The sequence below is a fragment of the Lichenostomus cassidix genome, chromosome 8, assembly GCF_008360975.1.
Source record: "Lichenostomus cassidix isolate B80296 chromosome 8, HeHo_3.0, whole genome shotgun sequence".
Lineage (NCBI taxonomy): Eukaryota > Metazoa > Chordata > Aves > Passeriformes > Meliphagidae > Lichenostomus > Lichenostomus cassidix.
In genome coordinates, this window is record NC_139489.1 from 3269832 (window position 1) to 3294304 (window position 24473).

General features: G+C 41.5%; 2 protein-coding genes and 1 long non-coding RNA gene across 5 annotated transcripts in view; 2 read left to right on the forward strand and 1 right to left on the reverse strand.

Moving 5' to 3' along the window:
* LOC146433648 (uncharacterized) overlaps positions 1-117 on the reverse strand; it is a 96282-nt gene extending 96165 nt beyond the window's left edge. For both annotated transcript variants that reach the window (XR_014853667.1, XR_014853666.1), the window contains exon 1: positions 39-117. This is a non-coding gene — a long non-coding RNA (uncharacterized LOC146433648). The remainder of the gene's footprint in view (positions 1-38) is intronic.
* On the forward strand, positions 76-14506 carry MYSM1 (Myb like, SWIRM and MPN domains 1). 2 transcript variants are annotated; one of them, XM_085067456.1, is made up of 20 exons: positions 76-203; positions 2112-2187; positions 2386-2456; positions 2746-2823; positions 2942-2968; positions 3486-3564; positions 4075-4173; positions 4764-5518; positions 6365-6495; positions 7404-7507; positions 8343-8420; positions 9190-9278; positions 9599-9653; positions 9737-9787; positions 10623-10697; positions 10951-11139; positions 11329-11461; positions 13237-13342; positions 13463-13520; positions 14190-14506. In XM_085067456.1, the coding sequence occupies exons 1-20, from the start codon at positions 145-147 to the stop codon at positions 14352-14354; spliced, it is 2478 nt and encodes an 825-aa protein (XP_084923582.1). In that variant the 5' UTR covers positions 76-144; the 3' UTR covers positions 14355-14506. The 2 variants fall into 2 exon arrangements, with proteins under 2 accessions (XP_084923582.1, XP_084923583.1); XM_085067457.1 differs by having other exon boundaries at positions 13466-13520.
* A 4446-nt stretch (positions 14507-18952) lies between these two features.
* Positions 18953-21308, forward strand: TACSTD2 (tumor associated calcium signal transducer 2). The gene has a single exon (XM_085067298.1). The coding sequence runs from the start codon at positions 19993-19995 to the stop codon at positions 20920-20922; it is 930 nt and encodes a 309-aa protein (XP_084923424.1). The 5' UTR covers positions 18953-19992; the 3' UTR covers positions 20923-21308.
* Positions 21309-24473: the final 3165 nt, after the last annotated feature.

The following is a 24473-nucleotide window of genomic DNA, read 5'->3' on the forward strand; positions in this document are numbered from 1 at the left end:
GCTCTCCGCCCGCCCCAGCCGCCCCGGGCTCCGCCTACCCCAGCTCCATCTCCGCCTCCTCCGCGGCCTCTCGCTGAGCTCCGCTCCCGCCCATCTCCGCGGCGCCGCTCCGCCCCTTCCCGCGATAGCGCCGGGCCCGGTGTCATGGCGGCGGCGGAGGAGCCCGAGGTGGACATCGAAGGAGATCCTGTAGCCGCGCCGGGGTGAGTGAGGGGCGTGAGGGTCCCGCTGCGGCTCCGGCCGGCGTGTGCTCTCCTCCCGCGGCGGGCGGGGGCCGTGAGGGGAGAGCCGCTCTGAGGGGGCAGCCCGGGCCGGGCGCTTCCCGCCGTGAGGGGAGAGACCTTGGGGTGTCACGGGGTGCTGTGGAGAGGGGCAGCGCCGGTGTGGAGCATCCTCGGAAGGGCACGGAGAGCGGGGCTGTGAGCGCTGCTGTGAGGAGAACCGCCGTCACGGGATCTCCCGGAGCCCGGAACAGCGCTGGGAGGCTGCTGGGAGAATCCTTAAAATACCCCTGGAGAAGGTGCAGGGTTGTGTAACTGTGTTAGCGAGCTGGCGGAGGCAGGGAGGCTCGGAGAGCTGAATGCGGGGAGGGAGGTGCGGACAACGGGTTCGTAGAATGTCCAGGGATTGGAAGAGGCCTTAAAGATGTTCTAATCCCAACGCCCTGCCATGAACAGGGATGTCTCCCACCAGACCAGGTTGCTCAAGGTTTTATTCAGCTTGGCTTTGGACGCTGGCAGAGTTGGGGAATCCATAATCTCCCTGTGCCAGGGCCTCACCATCTTCAAGCAAAGAATTTCTTTCTGATATCTAACCTAATTTTTCCCTCTTTCAATTTTTACCCATTACTTCTTGTCCTGCCACTACAGTTCCTGGCAAAGAGTCCATTTCCAGCTTCCCTGTAGCCCGTTCAGATAGTGGCTGTTTGCTGTGAGGTCTCCACACAACATTCTCTTTCCCAGGCTGAACAGCCCCAGCTCTCCCAGCCTGTCTTTATAGGGAAGGTGATCCAGTGTTATCAACATCGTAGCCTCCCCTGGATTTGGGGAGTTGTTCTTATGTTGGAGACCCCAGAGCAGGGTGCAGCACTCCAGGTGAGATCTCACCAGAGCAGAGTGGAGGGGCAGAATCACCTCCCGTGCCCTGCTGCCCATGCTGCTTTTGATGAACCCTGAATTCCACTGGCTTTCTGGGCTTCAGCAAATTCATGGATAAAGGATGCTGGAGTGAATGGGCAGCAACTGTTGCAGTGACTGAAACACCTCAAATCAAACACTTGGAGGTGCTGGGAGGGAACAAGAGGTTTGTACCAGAAACACTGACCTTGAGTAGCCTCTGTCAGTGCTGCAGACAAGGTTCCTGGCAAAGGGGCTCTTGATCCCACCCTCTCCTGGGTGTGCTCCAAAAGAAGCAGGAGGTGTATTGATTGCTAGACATGGAGACTCATCCTGATCCTTTATCCTATAAAGAGATGTTTGAAGTGCTGCACAAAGCAGTTCAGAGCAGTAGGTGAGTTTAATTTAGTAGCACTGCAGGGAATATAGGGCTAATTAGTCTTTAGATAAGTCTGAAAGTTCTGGAAGCAAAGATTTTTGAAAACAAGTAATTACATGAATGACTAAGGAGAGTTTATGCTGCATGAAAATAAAAGGAAGTTGATCAATGATGTTAATCAGTGACAGATCTCTGATTAGTAGTTATTTACAGAAAAGACTAAGCATGAACTGGATGAAGTCTGTGAGATTAGATGAAATTAGATTATATATTGGGAAGAAACTCTTCCCTGGGAGGATGGTGAGGCCCTGGCCGTGTTGGACAGGGCTTGGAGCAGCCTGGTCTAGTGGGAGGAGTCCCTGCCCATGGCAGGGGGTTGGAATGAGATGATCTTCCAACCAAACCATTCCAGGATTTTATTCTATGATTGTAACAACCCTGGATTACAGGATTCTGTTAAAACGTGGAGCTCTCCTCAGCAGGAAAAGCAGTTTGTCTTTACAAGATGTTTTTACCTTATTGGGGGAAAGATGTAGAAATGTTAAGTGGAGGTAATAGAACTCAATGACACTCAGTATTAAAAATGCAATTGCACTGAACACTGGAATCTCTTTCAGAGATCATGAAAACACAGCATCAAGCCTGCTGCAGGATCACTATCTTGATTCATCTTGGAGAACTGGCAACAGTCTTGTAAGTATTTTTTACATGGATGCTGCTTCTGACAAGGTTGTCAGAGCTTCTTTATTCTCTCTTCCCACCATGTTCATGCTCTTAGATTTTTAACCAGTGCTTTTTCCTTACTTATAGAAACTATTATATATTTACATATATAGTCACGGAACAGTGTGTCAGAATTCAGACATGAAAGTGTATTTTTGTTGTTTGCAGCCCTGGACGTTGGACAGCAGCATTAGTGAAGAAAACAGGGCTGTCATTGAGAAGATGTTGCTGGAAGAAGAGTATCCTTTTGCTGATTTGGTTTGATGTTTTCCTGTAGAACACTAAAAAAACTTCCTGTTTCCAAAAGAACTGGACAAATCTCTTCCTGTTAAGGTGACTGAAGCCCTGTCATCTTGTAGGTAGATTGCAGAAATGCTGCTGTAGAAACTGAAGTATTTGTTTCTACAACTGGCTAATTCTGAAGCAGTATAATTTATATTGTAATAAATATATTATTTTAAATTATTAAAATTCTCACATGTACCAATATCTCTGATGCTTTGAAAACTTACTTAGCGACTATTTCAGATACTATTTATCTAATAAATCACTTTCTGAAAAAATATGGCTCAACCAAAAGGAAATGGAGAAAAGATCTATGAAAAGGTAAGATGTGTCTGAGAAAAATTCTCAGCTGACTAGAAATAAAATAAGGTTATTTGCTGAGATATGCACCAGCATTGCAATTACTAATTTTTATTTTCTCTCTCTCTTTTATTTGCAGCCCACATAAGAAAACTGGAAAAGTCATGTACGTACATTTTAATGATTGAATTGCATTTTTAGCTCTGGTGTCTGATTTCGTTAAGTTACCAGATACTATTTAAAAAAACCTAAAGTTCCTTGCTTTCTTTTGTCTGGCTGTATAAAATTATTTAAGAGACCTTTCAACAGGAAGAAATATTGTTTTGTGTAACAACAGGCTAGAGTATATGGTTTTGGGGTTTGTTTTTGTAGCACAGTGATCCTTATGATAAAAATTAATTATAGTTGCCTTTTTTGCCTGAACTTTTCTGTTGCCTGCTTTTATGTATTTCTGTGCCATTAGTCACTGATGAATATTGAGTTACCTTGAATCTTTTGTTGTGATGGAGAAGCTCATGTGATTCTCAGTATTTTATTTATGAGTCACATTCATGTTTAAAGCAATACTTTGAGTTTTACCAAAGATGAGGAGTAGTCCTCCTGTTAGAAGGTGCCTTGAGTGACCAGGATTGGAGAATATCTGTTTTTGGGAAAGCACTGATTTCTGCTACCTGCATTCCCAGGATGCGGTCGCCTACAAAATCACCTGGCTGCTCCTTGAAGTGGACATCAGAGGAAAAAGAACTGTTTGAACAAGGACTGGTGAGTTTGTTTATATATATATAATATTTTAAATTGAATTAATGAGTTTATCTTGAATGGAGAAGTAGTGAACATGAATAAGCATATTGCACAATCACAATGCCATTTTAACTATGGGAAGTATAGTGTATTCTGAAGGCAAAACAGGTAATAAAGTGAAATCCTTTAACTACTGTTGTAAGGTCTGCAGAGATTATATTATATGGTTGTGCCAGTTGTAAAAGGGTTTGCTTTGCCAAGCACAAGGATTTTTGGGATAGCAGGCAGCATAATTTACAGAGTGCCTGAACTGGGGGAAGAAGATCCTCTAGTTAAGAGTAGCAATAATTCTTACTATTGGATGCAGTTTCGTTCTTGGTAGAACAGAATTAGTGAGGTTCCTTACCATGGGTTTGCTGTCTTGTTTGTGCATTTTAATGTATTACTGAAGTTTTGAACTCATTTGACACATGAAGTGCCATGTCTGGGATGCCAGAGTTTGGGTGACTTCCATGTGTTTTGTTGTTTTAGGTGAAATTTGGCCGCAGGTGGACGAAAATTGCCAAGGTGATCGGCACTCGAACAGTTCTGCAAGTCAAGAGCTATGCTCGGCAGTATTTTAAGAACAAGGTAAATGGAGCATCTCTGGAGTTGGCAAAAAGGTGTTTGCCTATGGGTAGCTTGTTTTTAATGTCTTTTTAGGGCATTGCTGTCAAAGCATGTACTCTATTCATTCCCATATTCAGAAAAGTGGAATATCCTTATTTGCAGATTTAAAGGTGAAATCAGAATTTATTGCCAATTCCTAGAGTGACCAATATTTTTATTGCTGATACAACTAAACAATAAATGTAGTATAATTGTGGTTTCTTACACTGTTGGATGTTAGTCTGAAAATACTGGTTTTCCACTACACAGCTGTTTCTACTGTGTTGTAGTTTTAGCTCTATCCTCATTTGAGATTTTGTGGGCTTTAAGAAGAAATAAGTACTTTCTAGGGTTTTTTGACTGGAAATACATGTAAATTTACACTTGGGCTGAAGTATACCTATAATGGTGTGTAAAAGTCAATTGCAATGGATTGAACTAAATTAAAAGGGGAAGTTGAAGAAGAAACATTGCAGAATATCTGCTATTCAAATAAAATAGTTCCGATTATTTGGGAGGCAGATGGGTTTGATTTGTTTTTCCCTCCTAAAAGTGTTTTATACTTTCTTAAGGCAAAAAATGGTGATTCTGAAAAAGAAGAGCAAAGTCGGTGTGGGAGCAGCCTTCCCATGGAAGATGGGATAAAGGTAGAAGCTGGAAACTTGAGAGGTCGTGCAGATCCCAACCTGAATGCAGTGAAAATTGAAAAGCTGTCAGATGATGAGGAAGTGGACATAACTGATGACATGGATGAGCTACTCACTCCTGCCTTCCAGCGAGAAACTGGAAAATCTGAATTATCTGTTATTCCAAAAAGTCCAGTTGAAGAAACAAAAGCAGTGGAACAGGGTTTTTCATCTGCTGGACACAATTCTGCAATTGCTTTACCTAAAGAGGATCCTCAGCATACCAGGCCAGAGACAGTGGATGCATTGGTATTTCCTGCTGTGGCAGCAACATGTTCCCAGCACCTGAATGGGGATAAATCTGTGAATTTAGATTACCAGCAGTACAATAATTTTGTTGAGAAAGCTCAACAAAGTGGACCAGCCACATGTCGTGGTACTGGACAAGGAACTGATCAGGAGCTCAGTGAGGAGCAAAGAGACCCAGCTGATAATGGATTGCTTTTTCCTTCTCCCTGCCAAGTGGATGAAGATCATCAAGAGGAAGCAGAGGAGCTGAAGCCACCTGATCAAGAAGTGGAAGTTGACAGAAGCATCATTCTGGAAGAAGAAAAGCAGGCTATTCCCGAATTCTTTGAAGGGCGCCAGGCCAAAACACCAGAGCGTTATTTGAAAATCAGGAATTACATTTTGGATCAGTGGTGAGATGCATTAATTTCTTTTACTGAAAGAAGTGATTAAGATGTCCTGGTTTGCTGTAGCTAAAACACTATTTAATACTAATAGCTTACTTCTGAAAAGAGTAAGATTAATTGTATGGTAGCTTGCCAGTGAATAGCATTCATTATTAATGCTTCTTTTGCATCTTCCCAATTTTTTCTCTGGCATTCTGGAAGCTGAGCAATGAATATACTTTGAAGCATTAAGAAAATGAATGTCCTGTATCAGAACAGGCTGCATTTATTTTGGCTATGCTATTTTCTTCCCATTTTTGCCATCCTATACATAAAAATGGTTTTAATAAATTATTAAATAACTGATGATATTAATTCTGCATTGGAGCCCTGCCTTTACAGAAGCACAGCAAGAAGTAATAATCTTTGCTGGAACAAATAATGTTGACCAAAAGAACGCCTTAGATTAAGAATCAATTTGACACGGTGCTTGTACACTTAAATACTTTATATTCCATCTCCAAAGAATTGATGTAAGGAAATGTAGTGACTTGTGGTAGCAGGCTTAAGATACTTTGGTTGCCAGTTTTTGGTTGTGTGCTTGTTATGATTGCTTTGAAGTAGAAAGAATTACTGAGTTTAACTCTGTCCTCACTCAGTTGTTTTGTGCACTGACAGCTTGTTCTAGTTGCAAAGAGAGACTGAAATTCCATCCCACCAGAAAAATGTCAAACTGAAAAGATTCAGTATCAGTTTAAAAGGATGGAATAAGTGCACAGAGAGTGAAAACAGGACCTCAGTTAAGGTCACACAATTCCTTCACTCCCCCTTGGTTTGTTCTGCTCTTTGACAATGTGCTGTGCTTTGTTTCAGGGAGAGATGTAAACCCAAATACCTGAACAAGACCTCAGTGCGTCCAGGCCTGAAGAACTGTGGGGATGTCAACTGCATCGGGAGAATCCACACGTACCTGGAGCTGATAGGAGCAATTAACTTCGGCTGTGGTAAAGATGTTTCTGTGGGAATCAATAAAGAGCCTCTTTTGGTATAATGTTGAAGGGCTGCCCAACCTTAGGGTGTGCTGCTCACACAGAGGATGTACTTTTGTCCTTGCTAGGAAGGACCTTCTGAGCAGGTTGTCCCTCATAACCATTGGAAATCTAGAGGAGTGTGTAACCTGTTCACAGGATTAGGAATTTTTGGGCTTACACAAAACCTTTCCTTTTTTCCTTTTTTTTCCCCTTCTCTCATGTTAAACCACACACCAGTTGGTGAGACCTTTTTTTTTGTTTTGTGCTTTTGTATATGTCCTGATACCAGCTGTATCTGAAATTCTGCCCTCCTTACTAGTCAGAATTCAAGTAATGGTTTCTTTTCCCATACTAAATTATAACTATTTATCTATATTTATCTATTATTTATCTAAATTATAACTGTTTCCTAAATAAACTCCAATGTCTTCATCCTCAGGGCTAGTTTTGATATGATTCAATTGTTAGAATTAGGTGACTTGTTAAAGTTAGGTGACCTGTTAAAAGTGTATGTGCACCTGTAACTTGATGTTGGTTCAGAGTCTGTGGTTGGATTTTGGTCCAAAGCTGAATGACAGTTAGGTAACTGGAGAAGAGCAATGTCCTGTAAGTACATTTTATCTGAAGTAAAGTTATTAAAAATTAATTAACAGTAGGGAAGGAGGCTTTGTTGTTTTGAAAGTTGTTTTGAAAGGGAGAGGGCTCTGTCATCACTCAGAATTATGACCATCAAGAGATGCCTTTTTACTGTTTTGTTTGCTTTTTCCCTGTGCCATTTGCTGTTGTCACCTATCCCTGTCATTCCTGTGTGCGTGGCAGTGCTGAGCTGAGTGGCCCTGAGCTCTGCTGACCCGGCAATGTGTCCCCTGTGTGTCCTGCAGAACAGGCTGTGTACAATCGCCCCCAGCCCGCCGACAGGAGCCGCTGCAGGGAGGGCAAGGACACGGTGGAAGCCTATCAGCTGGCGCAGCGCCTGCAGTCCATGGTAAGCCTGGAGGCAAAGCAGGGAAAATCCTCCCGGTTTGCATTTGCAAGCCAGGGCACCTCAGGGAGCTTCTCTCCTTCAGGTTGCAGCTTCCCTGGAGTGCCCTGTGTGTTTCACACCCACTCACATGTTCAGGTGCTTCACTACAGTTGTAGCCCAAACCCCTCCTCCCCTCCTCTCCATAATTTATTAGCCTGAATTAGCCAGAAAATGGTATTGCAGTGTGTGATGAAATTGCTTGCATTTTAACTGTTAAATACAGTAGGTGTGTGCTATGGCTTACTGAGAGCCTTGTGCACACAATTAATGCAGTAGTAACTCATTTATAACTGCATGAATTACCAAGCCTTGCCAGAGTTAATTTTTATATTCACACTTAATGTAGCATTTTTAACTACTTCACAGCAAAGTAAATCAGTTGATGGAGGAAAACTAAATCAATCCCACTTAAAAAATAGTAAATTGAAATGTAAAGAACTGTAGCGTACACCAAATGTAAACACACTGAGTTTATAGCTTTGTGTGTTGTCTGAGCAATAATTCAGAGCTGGATATCAATGCCCTGTTGCTGTCAAGGATGCTGATATTCCATGGAACACCGACAGGCTTTACAGCCTTAAAAACCCAAAACTTCACTGATGATAATTCATGACAGATTGTGAACTGTTTTATTCTACAGAACTCGAGGGTGTTCTTTATTATCTGGGAACATCAGAGTGTCAGTGCCATTCCTGGGGCAGTAATCTTTTGGACAATGTCCTTAAGGCTGCCTGGATGGAGTAAATGTAGTTTTTTCAGGATCAGAGCTTTGACTCATGGTGGTTTCTCGCCACAGCGCACGAGAAGGCGGCGAGTTCGAGACCCTTGGGGAAACTGGTGTGATGCAAAGGATTTGGAAGGACAGACATTTGAGGTAAATAACCCTCTTGTGTTTTAAACTTGCTTTAAATCGTCGATTCTTGCTAATTGCTGGCAGGTGGTGTTGCATCAAACAGACAAGGGAACAGTTGTGTTGTGGGGACTTAACCTCTCTTGTGGAAGCAGTAATTTGAAAGTGATGCAGCAGCTGATACATCTTCATGCTGATAAATACGACTGCTTTTGGGGTTTGCACAGGGGTTTTATGCCCATAAAGCTCATTGCCTTGTCTTGTCAGAGATTGCATGACCCTTTGCTTTCAGTTAACTGCCTTAAGGGTAACAGGAGGGGATGGGAGAACAACATTTAAATGCTTTTTTTTCAGTCCCATATGATTTCGTTGTGCTCATTATGCAGGTGGTAATGAGTTCCTAATATTAATTCTGCTACTAGCAATATCTCCAGAAATACTGTGGTTTATTAAGTGCTTAAAAATTCATACAAGGTTAAATATTTTATGGCAGAATTGGAAAGAGAATACTTGTCCATTCCTACAATTTGAAATTACATGAGAAGTAAAGAACTGTATACACTCAATTGTCCTGCATAGAAAACCTTTTTTAATTTGCAACCTTCAGTAATTACCTGTAACAATTACTTCCATAATGTTGTAATGCCGTACCTATTTTTGAGTGACTGTGGTTTAATAATTCCAGATATCAAGAGGGCAGGGATATCAAGAATTTATTTTGGGCTTGTTTTGCGGTCGGGGCTGAAAAAGACTTCACACATTAAAACATTTAATTTTTACAATATATTTTCAGCATCTCTCAGCTGAAGAATTAGCAAGAAGGAGAGAGGAAGAAAAACTGAAACCTGCGAAATCTTCTAAAGGTTCGAGACAAATCAAAAGGTATTTGATGTGCATCATGTTCAAACATAGATCTGCTAGGAATTGAACAAATGTCCTATGTGGTGTCAGGCTGGAACCCTGCAAGGCATTAATATGTATCATGGTCTGAAATAGCAGGCATGCGTTTCAGATGTTCCCTGTTGGAATTCAGGAGTGTGGGAAGTGACATTTCTGTATTTGGTGGAAGTCATCCTAATGTGGGATGAGAAAATCCAGGGAAGCAAACAAGGTTATTCCTCCTCTGCCAAGGAGACAGTGGGAAACTTGAAAAGTTTCCTGACTGTCCTACATCTTTAGAGAAATTTTCTTTCATTTTATAGTTCCTTTGATCCCTTTCAGCTGATACCATGCTGTTTGTTCACGGAAGAAAAGCAGGTATGTACCTCTGAGTGAATTACCAAGAAGGTTCACTGCTTAGGTTACTTCTCTTACACTCATTATTGTGTTTATCATTTCAGGAACCCTTTCAGGTGAAAGTGTCTTCCGAAGCACTCTTAATAATGGATTTGGTGAGCATTAAGTTTTGTTTTTCAAAAAGCTGTGATTTGTATGCTGTGGGCTTGGGGATTTTTAAATGTGCAACATAAGACCAAGAAAATAGAACTGAGAGGGTGTGGCTGCCCCATCCTTGGAAGTGTTGAAGGCCAGGTTGGGTGGAGCTCTGAACAATCTGGTCTAATGGAAGGTGTCCCTGCCCATAATAGGGGGGGGATAATGAGATAATCATTATGATGATTATCATTAAGATAATCATCATAATCATTCCAACCCAAACCATTCTGTGATTCTTTCCAGTCATACCTAGAAGTGAGAATATAGTATTAAATAAAGCCCCAAAAATTAATGGGTTTTGTATTGTGCTTACTATACAACTACTGACCTTCTAGAAAAACTAATAAGAGCTTTGCTACCTTACTCAGAGCTTTACTACTTACTACTCTCCATCATACTTTAAATCTAATTTGTTTAAAGCTACATTCTGAAAAAGACTGCCCTTCTTAAACCTATGGCTTCATTTTCTCCCAATCTGGGAATTGATTTTGTGTTTGCAAAGCAATGTGTGGGTTTTTTTCAAGAACAACATGCTGTACCAAAATGTGTGCAGTTGTTCAGCACTGCCCAGGCAGCAGTTATTGAAGCCAGCATTGCCTCGTGTATGGAAGTGTTACACCCTTGGGTATATAATGAGCAAATTTAATCTTTTCTGTTTGGTTTAAATGGAAGTATTGGGTATTTGAGAGTCTTGAGTTGTCTTGAATTTTCCTTCTATATATCCTTGAGAAGTCACTGACTTGTGAGAAATCCCACAGCTTGGACTTTCCTACTTGTTTGATCTCATTCCAGCACTCTCACGTGTCTCTGGCAGAAGTGATTGGGCTGCTCGGTGGAAGGTACTCTGAAGCTGATAAAGTTGTGGAAGTAAGTTTGTCTTTTCACATTTTCCCTATAATATTAAAACTAAAATTATCATAGTTATAATTTGAAAAGATGTAACTGTTGTTTCTGAGGGGAAATTAGTTCAATATATTTAAGTTGAAGTTCGTTACAGTAGTCTTGAAATATGAGAGTTAAGTTGAACTGTTGGGCTGTCAGCTGCATAATGAGGAAGATCTGGTAAATAACTCTTAAAATTCTGCAAGTTTTTTTTAGCTGATGGAGGTTATTTCCCCAGGTGTGTGCAGCAGAGCCATGCAACAGCCTGAGCACAGGCCTGCAGTGTGAGATGGACCCAGTGTCCCAAACCCAGGCCTCAGAGTCACTGGCAGCCAGGGGCTTCCAGGTCATTGGCTGGTACCATTCCCACCCTGCCTTCGACCCCAACCCCTCCATCCGCGACATCGACACGCAGGCTAAGTACCAGGTACAGCAAAAAAGAGCAAAAAAACAGCAACTCTAAAGCCTCTGTGGTATTTACAGGATTAATTCACTGTTGCACTAATGCATCTTCAGTCAGCTCAGGCATAAATGCTCTGGTTTAGGTTTCAGTGTTGCTGTTCTGAACAAGATTGGAGTTTTGTATGTGAGGTTTTTTGTGTGTTTTTGTTTTCAGAGCTATTTCTCCAGGGGTGGTGCCATGTTCATCGGAATGATCATAAGCCCTTACAACAGGAATAATCCTCTTCCATATTCCCAGATCACCTGTCTGGTTATTAGTGATGAGATCAGTTCTGATGGTTCCTATCGTAAGTACCCCTCTTTTATCCAGTGTCTTCATTTTCCTTTCCCTTTTGGGTGTTAAGGGGAAAATGTCTGGGTGTGAACCTGAGAAATCAGTATTTCTGTATTCATACTGGTAGTGTGATGGTATTGTATAAATAGTGTAATTTATATTGGTAACATGTGTTGGACAAACCCAGGAATTTCACTGAGAGAATAAACCTGTGAGTTGTCTGTGCTGTCATGACAGCAGTATACAAGTATAAATTCATACAAGACTGATCTTCTGTATTAGTAGTTCCCACAATTCATGAAAGAAGGGAAAGGGTTTGGCCACAGGTCCCTGTTATTTACACACAGAATCCACATGAACAGCTTAGAAACTTAATGTCTTACTTGGCCTTTGCTGCATTACGCCATTCTGAACAGATTCTCTGCTCAAGGAGACAGAAGTAAATAGCAAAGAACTGGCTGCTATAGTGGCCAAAAATCCTTAATTTTTGAGTAATGTGACATTCAGAAACTCAAAGGATCAAATAAATGTGCCAGCTGTCCAGAGGAACACAAGACATGAAAGCTGAAATGGGGCTGGTATGAACCCCCAACTACAGGAACAAATTCTTGATTAAAAATATCTTTAGCATTTCATGAAAACAGGATCTTTTCCTTTCTTGAACAGTTAAGGACACACCATACAAAATTTGCTGTATCCAAATGATAGATCTTCTGCTCTTTTCCTGATGGAGATTTCAGGAGAATTCCCTATATAACAGTAGCCGGTTCTGGTAGCTGCCTGTTCTCTCTCCTCCCTGTATTTATAAAGTCCTGATTTCTGCACCCACACTCCAAGGTTTCCAGTTCTCTTGGCACAGCAATAGCTAAGGCCATGTGAGCCCACAGTTCCCTCTGTTTTTTCCTGTGGAAGTAGGCAAGGGAGACCATCTGCCTGGAGCCTCACTGCACAGTCCTGGGGGAAGTGGAGCAGTGGCCACATCTGTGCACCAGTTCCTGTTTACCACACTGATAGTCCTGTACTTTATCCTCATTTCCCACACATCCCACCCTCATGGGGGAGAGCTAAAACACTGACAAACTCTATTGCCTTGAGAAGTAGACATTTTTGTAGTTACATGCATTTTCTGAGAGGATTTCAAATTTCTGTTTAGCTCCTGAAATCAAGGTTTTACAAAATGCTATCTCCTCTGGCTCTTTGGAAATTATGTACTGAAATGTACAGTCTCTTTTTTTCTCCCCGTTTTTGGTAAACGAACTGTGTTCTGCAAATAACTTTCTGATGGTGCTTTAAAACACTTTCTAAAATTCTCTTCCCCTACCTGCAGTACACTAGAAAAATTTCTTCATTTCTGAAGAAAATTCATTTGAAATGGAAAACAACAGTCAGCACTTCATCATCTACCCATTCACGCGTAAAACTCAAACCTTTTTTATTCATTTAATAACCACATAAATCTTAGAGAGACTACAAAAGTGCTACTAAGTTATAAACACTCAATTCCTTTTTCCATTTCTGGGTCTGTTGTAGATTTCTGTCCTTCCATATGGAACGGGATTTGGCAAGGGCAGGGAGAACAGATTTGTTCCTACTCCCACCAGAATTAAATTTGGAATCCAAAACACGTCATCCTTTCACTTTAACCTCCTTAATGTTGTCAAGTTACAACTACAGGCTTCTGCAGTCAGTAATAAATGAGGAACAGTAATGGGGAAGGAAGGGATTGCACCTAAACTAAACAGTGAAGTGTAGCAGAAACACTGAATAATGATGTTCAATTGGATGCAGGCCTGCCCTACAAATTTGAAGTACAGCAGATGTTGGAGGAGCCTCAGTGGGAATTAATATTTGAAAAAACAAGGTGGATAATTGAAAAATACAGATTTTGCCACAGGTATGTGTCTACTTCTGTTACAAGCAGCCAGGTTGGAAATTTTATATGTTTATTACTGTGTTTCAGTCAAGACCTGTGGCTGCTTTCTCTAGCACTCCTGTTTTGTTTTTCTTCCAACAGCAGTGTCCCCATGGATAAAATTTTTCATCGAGATTCTGACCTGACTTGTTTGCAGAAAGTAAGTTTTCTTCTCTTAACTTTTTAACATTAGATGTGTTTTAAAATGGAGATCTGTTTCAGGTCAGCAGAAGTCACCTTTACACTTTTATAAATCAGAGATGCAAATTCTTCTCCTCAGTTTGGAGAAGAATTAATGGCAAATTCCTCAGGTCTCTCCTCAGCATTTTGTGTGCCTGCACACATCTCGAGAGGAGATTTGGCCTTCTTGGTCCTTTGTTCCATCAGTGAAATAGTGCTGTGCCATGTTTATCATGGATAATAGGAACTTTAATTTTCCAGACAGTGCAGTCACTGCTCTGGAGCTTTGACTAATGGCAGCTGTACCATTATTGCACAAACAAGACAGAAACTCTGCCCAAAGCAAAAGACATAAACAGAAAACTTGCACACAGTAATTGCCCACTTCCAATTTTTTTGTTTCCTCTCAACATGACTTTGCTTATAAAGTGTAAATCTAAAATTGAGTTGGTAGAAAGCTCTGAAATTTAGCTGTTGGGTAATTGGTTTGAAAGACTTGGGTTTACACCACCATGTTCCTTTTAAATTTATAATGTACAAACACCTTTTGTAGTGTTAATCCTAAATAAATAAGGAAAAATCGCTTTGCAATCAGATAAAAGGGGGTCGAAATGACAATTTTAAACAAATTTCCTTTTCTCTTGCCTAGCTTTTGGAGTGCATGAGGAAGACTTTGGGCAAGGTAACAAACTGCCTCATTGCTGAAGAGTTCTTGACTCAGATAGAAAACTTATTCCTTTCCACATACAAGAGTGAGAAAAGGGATAATGCTGAAGGAAGTGAGAATGAACATTCACATGAATTGCCAGTGTGATGGTTTTGGAATTTTGATTCTATTTTGTAATTTCTTCCCCTCCTCGCCATTATGTCAACTCTTTCAGAATTGTGATCCCTTTTAATAGCAACTGTTAGAGAATCCAGTGTCATACTATTGTTGTGGTTTAAAGATCCTTTGAAAACTCCTAACATGTGTGACCTGTGTGCCTGAGGAGTGCTTAATGCTAACGAGTGCTGTGGAGTTCATGATTGACCAGCCTGGTGTTTGGGAAGGAGGACACCATGTCAAGACACATCAGTCTTCAAGGAGAGTTTGCCCTCTCTCAAGTCGTTCAGTTTGGCAATTTTCTCTAATGTTTTTATCTACAGGTGCACCTCTAGCTCAGAATTAATTTTTTCCTTTGCTTTAGAGAGTGTAAGTTTGAACGAGTTCACAAAAGGGAAACAACTGAAATGAGAGTTTTGTAGTTTAAACTTTCCTGGTATCCAGTCTGAAGTTTCATTGAGTTGTAGCAAAATACATCACTCGATTTCTTTTTTTACTGTTTTTTTTTTAATTACTTTTCCCCATTGATTCTGGTGGTCAAGTAGCTTTTTGGCACCTTCTTTGCCATCCTGTTTCTATATTGGGGAGAAAAAGCTGACAAGTTTTCATGACTTCTCAGTATTGGCTGTGCTTGTTTCCAGTGGAAATGATAACTCCTGTCTTACTACAGGTTGCATCTTTGTGACCTTCCATTCTACAGGGAGGTTTTATGTTGTTCTCTAGATCATTGTGGTTTGTCCACTTCCAATTGCCACTGTTTCCTGTGGAAACAAGAGCTGATGGATGGCAAACTGAGTGCAGCGAGCAGGAAAGTATTTGTGTTTTTCAAGAAAAAAATTCCCCACTTTTATATTCAGAGTCTTCTCTATAATGTACAGTTCGATGAGAGAACACTGGTTTATATCAGTTCCTCAGTTATGGTTTCATACAGGTATATATTTAGATAAATCAGTCACAGATTGATCTTGATTGAGAAGTTCCCTGATTGCAACTTGGAAATGTTTCATGAGCTGTAACACTGTGAATATTTTTAGGAAAAATATGCTTTAAATATTGCATTCTAAATACTTAGGAAACGTGACTTGTCTACAGATATTATGATTTACACAGGTTTATCTTGGGCAGAGTTTCTCACAGAGGTCTAAAATATATTTGAAAGTCTCAAACAAGACTTTGAGTAAATCTAGAGGGGAAGAAATGGACCCAATTTTTATTTTAAGAAAAAATGTGTGTGTGTGTATATACATATAGTTCTACATAACATAAATGGAATTTTAAGATGCTATATGTTTCAGCTTTTTGTTTGTATAAAGAGTTTGAAAAGCTTTAAAATCATAGAGTTGCATCCCAAGGAGGGCACTCCTTCCCAGGAAGTTAATGTTATATTTTTATCAGGCCTCATGAGTCTTTCTGTCACTAAGGGGAAGGTGCAGAACCTGATTAGACAAAAATGTGAGCCCTTGAAAAACTCAGTGATTTTTCCCACATTCAGGAGCTGTGGACTCAAAAGTGCTGGTGGGTATTCTGTGCTCTGTCTGTTCAGCTCTGCTGGGGCACAGCTTTAGGTCCCACCACTGTGTGTAATTTACCACTTGGTGTATCCATCTCCATCTGGCATGTTGACTCAGTCTGCATTTACTCTGAACTGTCATCTTTGGGTCTTCCTGGCTTCCAGTATTGCATGGATTCCTGTATTCCCAGTTAAACTACCCTCTAGGTGGGAAAGCACTGCTCCCTCTCAATCCTGGGGTGCTCTGCAGTTCATGGTGTTCAGCTGTGGTTTTGCACAGCTTGCTCCAGAAAATCTCCCAGCATCAGTGTCCTGACTGTGCTCTAACTAGAGCTGCTTGGGAGGACAATTTTGAACCTCTTGTGTAACAGCAACTTGAAGTAGAAACTGTTTGTTGTCCACATGCTATTCCAGCCCTTTAAGGATGGGTCAGGATTACCTAGGTCATGGTGACAACATCCTGGCTGCTTCTCTCTTTAATGGTTACACTGAGTTAAAGTAGTACAGTTGTGTTATTGGATTTAACAGTGTTGTTACATAAGGAAAGTTTTGAGTAATCCAGAGTTTTGAAGCGATTTGTTTCTGAGGACATGGGGCAGGAGTGAGTTTTTGACATGCACTTAAAGACTCCAGATGTCCAAGAGTTTGTTAGCAGGGTGATGTGGGAGAAATTACAATGCTTGTACCATCAGGATCCACCAGTGTTGCACACAGAATTCTGTAGGAATTGAAAAGAGCACAGTTGTGATGCTGAGTAATGATTTTGTTGACAGGAGTCAGGGAAAGAAAATGAACCTACTTTTCATCATTTAGTTTCACTGAGTGGTTAATGATACAAGTTTGGAAGTTGCATGCTTCCTAGGAGATAAAAATTTAAGTGATATACCGGTTCTTCTACCAAACACATATTAGGCATGAAAATTTTTTATTATAGAGCTTTCTTTTCCCCATCCAGGCTCTCAGTGGACCTGTGAGGACTAATCTGCTATTCCTTTCCATAGGACCAGTGTTACACCTTGCCAAGTTGTTACTCAGGAGATAAGCAATCGTTGAGTAGTGAGTAGAATGGTACAGTTAAAACTGGAATTCAACAGTTTAGAAAAGGCAAAAAGGAACAAACGAAAAGTCACAAAATAACCCCAAACAACATCCCCAAGATACCACTTCTGGCAAATACCCATTTGTTTGCTTAATCATGTTTTGCTCTCCCAGTTACCAGCAGGGCTGCTTCACAGGGATGCAGATCTTGTGTGCAAGGGGAGAGAACACCCCTATTTTTTTTTAAATAATTAACTTTCCCAAAACAATTCAGTTGAAAAAAATAAAATACATAACCAAGCAAAAAGTTAGCACTGTTGCCATTGTTATTCAGTACTTTTTTCCTTTGCTTGCTTCTCTGCTATTCCTGACTGATGATAGACAAGAGTCTACTAATAAAGACTGTATATGCAATACCCTGACAGATGTGTCTGTATTTGTAACAGGTTCTTGTTGCTGAGCACTGTGTCTAGAATTCCTTTATTCCGTGACTAAATGACAGAATAAAGCTCAGTCCCAGCAGAGGGCGCTTTGTTACAGCTGATGCAGGAAAGGTCGAACTCAGAGCAAAACTGTTCTCATGAGTGTAAACTTCTTGGTTGGGAGTACATTGTAGGGCAGCAGCTGCGTGCCTCGGTGTGGAGTTGTTTCTTTATTTGTTCTTACACTCTCTGTGCTTTGATCTCCTTCAGAAGATTATCCACTGGTGCTCAGGCAGGGATGGCAGGATGGTGACCCAGTGTGTGCCACAGACACTTCACACCCCTGAATAAGCAGTGTTAGGGGTTTGCATGGCAAATCATGAAGATGCCCAACAGATGCCTTTCACTCGGCCATATTCATTCCCCATATCTGATCCAAGCATGTTGCTTCCAGCTCTATTATCCAAACTCCTTCCTGCTGTGCTGGAGAGAGTTCACTCTGCTGGGCAGTGCTGAGCCACGAGGACAGAGTGTGTAGGGGACAGAGAGGCTGGACGGGGAGGACAGTGCACCCCAAAAGTGGGGTGTGGCACAGCTGTGCACCCCAAGTGTCTGCATGGGGAGGGAGAGGTGCTGTGCTGGTGCTGTGCAGCCCCCAAGGAAGTGAGGGATGAGAGACTTCATCCATCCCCACGGGAAGTAGTTGGTGGTTTAACATCCCAGTGAACACTGTAATCATATGTGATGCTGGACAAAGTATTTAATGGCCTAGATAAAAGTATTCGCGTTGTTTAATTGCTGTTTTACATAGACCTACTGCCCTACTTTTACGAGGTTTAGAATTGTGCTGAGAAATTGTTTCCATGGAAGCAGAGATCACTAAAGAAATGATGCACTCCCCATTTCCTACAGGATTATTCCTTTTACAGCCTGCTGTTCTAAATAATTAACTCTTGTAGTACTGTTACGGCTTAGCATGGATTAAAAGAAATAATACTTTTTTGTTTCATAGAAGTATTACATATTTTTAATATATATATAAATATATATAAGTAGTTGGAATATATATATTTGGAAAAACTTGTCTTTAAAGTAAGTCTGTTCCTTCCTTATTTCCCCCAGAGGGGAAAATCCACCAGTAAAAGTCAATGAAGAAGTGCACTTTTATTTTGAACTCTATTTCACATTTGACATTTAAATAAACATGAAATAAAGACAAGATAGGAGGGGGTAGGTGACAGTTAAATGGATTTTGACTTTGAAGGAGGGATGTGAAAATAAAAAAATTTGTAGTGTGGGCAAGTGAATGACTTCAAAATGGGAAAAGAGTTACTAAACTATTATAGAATCATCAACATGACAAATTGACTTACCTGGCAGTTTTAATAATAGTTTTAGCTGCAGATCTCAATTATTTTCCAAGAAAGGTAACTACTGTTATTACTCCCTGAAGGAATATCCAGATTGTGTCCTGCTTTTGCAGAGGGTATTTACACCTTGTTTCCACGTGGAGTTCTGATTTGACACCTATTGTGAGTTCTGAATGCTCCCTGGCAGGCAGGGTCCTTCCCAGTGTGCACACAGGCAGGAGCCATGGCTGCAGGAGCTGGCAGGGATGGCAGCAGGGCAGTGCTCAGGTAAGCAGAAGGAGCTGACTGCAAGGCACGGGGCTGGGAGTGCAGTGCACACACTGCTCTGTGGTCATTACTGGTCCCAAAATAGTGATTAATAAAGAGTTTGACATGGTTTAACAGATGGGACTCCCTTAATGCAAACTGGAAAATACCTGTCAGATGCTGCCAAAACATGTGGAAATGGTAATACTGGCTTTGTAGATCATTGGGAGGCCTGGGAGTCACTGGAGTGTTCTGTGAAAGGCATTATTTAAAGTTAACATTGAAAAATTTCTTCAGAAATTACAAACAACCTTGTAAGTGTACCACAAGCATGAGAATCAGCATTCCTGCTGCTGCCTTGGGATAAGCATGGGCCAAAGGAAAGGTGGGAGAGAAGCTTTCCATGCTGGAACGTGAGGCTGTGCTCTCTATGCAGGAGAGCAGCCATCAACCTGGTCACCACTTCTTCCTCTTGAACTGGCAGATGCTCCAGGCAGCAAACATCAAACTGCAAAAGGCTTTAATAAAGCTATGAAAGTAGAAAGTCCATAAACTGATAAGAATCTAGATAGGAGATTGACAGAGATGCTGAGGTGAAAGACACAGGATGGAAGTGGAAGAGTAGGATTTCTTCCAACAGAAATTGGAGAAACTCCTTATATACCCATTTGCATATAGTCCAGATGAAGTCTAAAGGAAAAGGGCTAGCTGTTTGTCTTCAATCCATAACGGAAGCCCATGGTAGGAGCTCGGCTGCTGTCTCTTCCCTGTTGTTTCCTCAGCAAGCAGGAGCGAGGGAGGCAGCTGGAGGCAGGTGCCACTCCCTGAGAGGTAACAGGGAGGCAGGAAGCTGTGGCTTGTTGACTGGGATTTGGGTAGGAGATGCCAGTTGTTTTGGAAGAAGAACCTGTTTGGTGGGTCTGATTTGAATCAATAAAGGGAGCAGCACACCAGTGTGTAGGAATGAGCAGACTCCATCAGTGGATGAAAGCTTTGGATGCTGCCTGCTGTCTCTCAGGACTTTATCTGTGCGTTTCTGCACAATGGAGCCTCTCTTCGGGGCTGTGCTGGGTTTCATTCTGGCAGTCGCTTCCCCAGCCCCCAACAACTGTACCTGTGCCACCAACAAGTGGGCAGTGTGTGCCCAGGACAGCCCTGGGAACTGCACCTGCAGGCTGGCGGGTTCAGATCACCGGGTAGACTGCTCAACCCTGACTTCAAAATGCTTCCTGATGAAGGCAGAAATGCTGCCCCTGAAGGAGAAGCGCCTCTGGAGACCTCCCCACGGGCTGTCAGACAGCGATGGCATTTACAACCCTGACTGCGAGGACAGCGGTGTGTTTAAAGCCAGGCAGTGCAATCAGTCCAGCAGCTGCTGGTGTGTGAACACTGCGGGAGTGCGGAGAACTGAGAAGGGAGACAGGAGCCTCAACTGCAGCGAACTGGTGCGGACAAGGTGGATCTACATTGAAGTGACACACAAGAGAAGGTCCAGTGCCTTCGATGTCCCCGACGTGGCAAAGGCTCTGACACAGCTGTTTGAGAGAAGGTACAAGCTGCACCCCAAGTACATCTCAGCCATCAAGTATGATCCCCCACGTATCCAAATCCGCCTGGACCAGAGTGAGAAACCCAGGTGGGATGTAGATATAGCCGATGCAGCCTATTACTTTGAAAAAGATGTAAACAATGACTCCATATTTTATCCCAACAGTCAGTTAACTGTCTCTGTCAATGGAGATGCTCTGGCTATCGAAAAGCTCTGGATTTACTACGTTGATGCAAAGCCCCCAGAGTTCTGCATGAGGCAGCTGGCAGCTGGCATTGGTGCTGTGGTCACCGTGGTGGTCCTGACTGCTGGCATTGGCATCGCTGTGCTGCTCATCCTCAGGTGGCTGCGCACAGGGAGGTATAAAAAATTTGAGAGTAAAGAAATGGGGGAAATTAAGGCACCAAGCTTAGAGCTGCCCTGAACTGAAAGAAGAAAGGCAACTGCAGGAAAAGAAAAAAAGAGGCAAAAAATACAAAAAACAGACTCAGTGTATATGATGGATTTGGAGTTTTTTTCTTTCCTACAAGAATATGTACAGTGACTGTTCTAAATTATTCTTCTTTAGTAAGAATTAATTTTTTGAGTATAAATGAATATGGGAGTCAGTTACCTAAATATTTTAAATGACTGCTACTTTGGGGTGTAAGAAAACAGTTACAGCTGTCTATTTAACATAACACAGAATGCTTTCACTCCTGCTGCAGGCCTGGCTCAGATTGCTTAAATACTTAAATACTCTGTGGGGTTCTTGGTGTATCTACTGACTGAAATTAAAATACTTGCCTCAGCATATTTGGGCTATATTGCTGCTTTTCTCTTGGTAGACTTTTTAAAAATGCAGTTTACTTTTTGTTCATGGGGTCTTTTTAAGAAAAAAGTTTCTGGAACTTTTTTTAGCAATGATTTCATACTTATTACTAAATAACCAAATAAGGCAATTATAAGATACTCCCCAGCATCAGAGGCTTTTATAGAGTCATTTGTTCAGAAACATCCCAGGTATTGGGTTGTTTCCAGGTGTAGAGATCCCAAGTTCCAGGGTTTGTATTCAGGCAGCACAGTGAGCTATTCCCACTTGTGCTCTTTAATGAGGGTCTGACACTCCTAGTCAGCAAAGATCCCTTGATCCCAATGCAAGTGTAAGTTAACCTTGGTGTTCTGCCCACATTCCAACTCTGATAATAGCTTTCTGTCTACCTAAATTCCCTGGGCAATTTTAATGGGAGGAGATATTTTTCAGTGTTGTACAGCTTCACAGAAACACTACACAATGCTCCGGGACAGGCTGAAAAAGAGCTTTATTCCAACTGAGCTGCGGGGGGAATTTAAGAGCAGAGTGTAATTACTGGACTTGGAATTTGGCCAACACACTACAACTGGACTGCTTTGCTACTACTCATCTGCTGCATTCCTTATTTGGGGAGGCATACCCACCATGAAGGACATTTTAAAGAAAATAATGCTTGTTGTTAAATGCTGGGATATTGTCAGTTCCATTCTCTGTGCTGTGTGGGATGTCTAAATCCATCACTCTCATCTGCTTCTTTCAGCAGCACCTGCTCCACCTGGGCACTGCAGCAGGGCCAGCAGCTCTGTTCTTCTCTGAATTAGTTTCAGTGTTGCTAGTTTGTACTTCTAATAACAGCCAGGAATGTGCTACTTCCATGGCAAACCATTAAACATGCAGCTCTGGTTCTACTGAATGAAAAGGATATCAGGGAGAAAAGGGAAAAGGCTTTGATTCTGTTTCTGCCTTGGTTTATAGATGCTATTGAGTGGTAATTTTTGGCTCAACATACACTATGTCCATTTAACCTCATACTTGTTCACTTACCTGCTGGAAAATTCTGGATACATAGTTTGGGGCAGATGCATCACATTTTTCCAAAGTAAGCTTTTTATGCAATTGCAGCAGCAGCATTAATACATTCACAGTTTTTGAGCAGGGTCTATAATTTATTGTGTGCCTTACAGCAACATGTCAAAGCTGGTTGTTTGTCAGTCCGGAATGCACTCTTGTGCTGAGAGAAGATGAAGTGAGAATTTGAGATCTAGGCTGAATCTTTCCATGTCATAGGAAAACTCAGAACTTAGCTTAACTTCACATGATATTGCAAACAGCCATTTATAAAACAGATTAAATTAAAAATCTGGAGCTCAGCAGCCCTCAGTGCTGAAGAAATGTAAGATGAGAATTAAAATTTCCCAAGTACATTGCTTAACCACTTTCTTAACTTACGCAGATCAAAGCCATGTGTTTGAGAGACTAGTACTGTCCTTCCATCAGAGATCATGAGATATGTGGTCTTTTCTGGGGATCTACTGTGGCTTTCAACAGTCTTTTAAAATCCCTGCATTTTTCTCTTTTCTGTCATAAGAAAAAAATATTATTTTCAAGGTGAATTATGAAATTTTATAATATAAACATTTAGGAATAACATTGAGTAGGAGAGGCAAAAGTGACTAATTGTTGAAAAAATCTTGGCAGGTAACAGTGGCAGCATCTTTCCATAGCTCCTACTTTTCCTTTTAGTAGCTGAGAGTGAGAAGAGAGGCTGTTGTGGTGCCATTCCTATTTTTATTGATCATTAAAAGACTGCCCTATGAAAGCCATGTGTTGTGGTTGGTTATTTCTTTGCCAGTCCTTAAGCACCAGTGGACTGCACACTGGTCAGGGACTGGAAATGCACCAGGGTTGGTTAATTGGAAAGATAAGGTGTCTGCAATTAATCAATAGAATGAGAAGATTAATTGAAACACAGGGCTCAGAGAACTTCTTGGAGTTCTGGGGATGACAGCAGAGCCCCTTTGTGCTATTGCCTGCTTGGGTTATAAAGGGAGATGTGATTGCTTTGCCAATGCCAGAGTTAGCTGTTGCCTAAATTATGTTCTGCAATTCCAACTGGCTACCTTGGAAAGCTCAAATTAAACACATGCAGAGAAAAGAAACTCCCCTGTCTGCACTAGAACTCTGAAGAGGCTAGTGCTGCCCTTTGCACACAGTGCCACTACCTCTCTGCAACTGCACAAAGTGAGCTTTGGCCTTCTCTTTCAACTAAAATTTTGTAACTACTCACGATCTGAGGACAGTGCCAGAAGCAATGGCAGCACTACAGCAAGGAAATGAAAGGAGGATTAAAACCATCTTAAACTCTGTTCTCTCTACTCCCCCTGGTAAAGTCCATGTCTGCTCATATACCTGAGTATGTACCCTCGAATTCTTTGACACAAAACCCCCATGTCAGTTTGTAGGTGCTGGTTGTGCACCCACCTGTCTGTTCCACACCTTCATTCCACACACACATCACTGTTTGTCAGAGCAGGGAAGCCCTCAGGAAAATGTTATGGCAGCAAATCCTCCTCTGCACTCACCACCCTGCAGCCTCTACCTCTTACCAGTGGTACAATAGTCAACCTGCTGCTGTTTTGGAACAGCAAAGAATCCTTTTCTTGTCCCATCTTCCCCTGCTTAAGAATAATCTCTTAGGGATGTTTAGACTGGGATTATGCCAGGTTAAGTTACTGATGTGAATCTTAGTGTTTGCCATGTAAATACACCGAGGTCTCTCTTGTTTGGATGGTGAAACATCTGCATGTCTGGGATGTTACTGACAATTGGAGACAAGATCCCTCCAGTAGTTCTTAAACCTTGGGGAATCGCCCTGGAAAAAGCCAAACCGATTTCTACTGCTTGAATATCGAAACCACTTTTTCAGTGAACAGTTAAAGAAGTAACAGATTTGCCCTCCCTCCACTTCTCCTTAATTGGGCCAGTTAATGCTATTAAATAGATCTTCTTCCTCACACAGGTATAATTATCCTTTCCAAAGCATTTTCACTGATTTGCCTCAGGGCTTTAAATACTGCAATTACATATTGTTCTTTCTTTTTTTTTTTTTTTTTGTTAATGCTAAAATCAATCTTAAGTCTTTACCATTGCTATGAAAGCAGGAAAAATCAGCTTCCTAAAGT

Bases quoted from the DNA above. Each gene is read 5' to 3' on its own strand.
- TACSTD2 (XM_085067298.1), top strand. From the start codon at position 19,993: ATGGAGCCTCTCTTCGGGGCTGTGCTGGGTTTCATTCTGGCAGTCGCT.
- MYSM1 (XM_085067456.1), top strand. From the start codon at position 145: ATGGCGGCGGCGGAGGAGCCCGAGGTGGACATCGAAGGAGATCCTGTA. The intron at 6,496-7,403 runs GTAAAGATGTTT...TGTGTCCTGCAG, and splicing joins AGCAATTAACTTCGGCTGTG to AACAGGCTGTGTACAATCGC. The intron at 7,508-8,342 runs GTAAGCCTGGAG...TTCTCGCCACAG, and splicing joins CGCAGCGCCTGCAGTCCATG to CGCACGAGAAGGCGGCGAGT.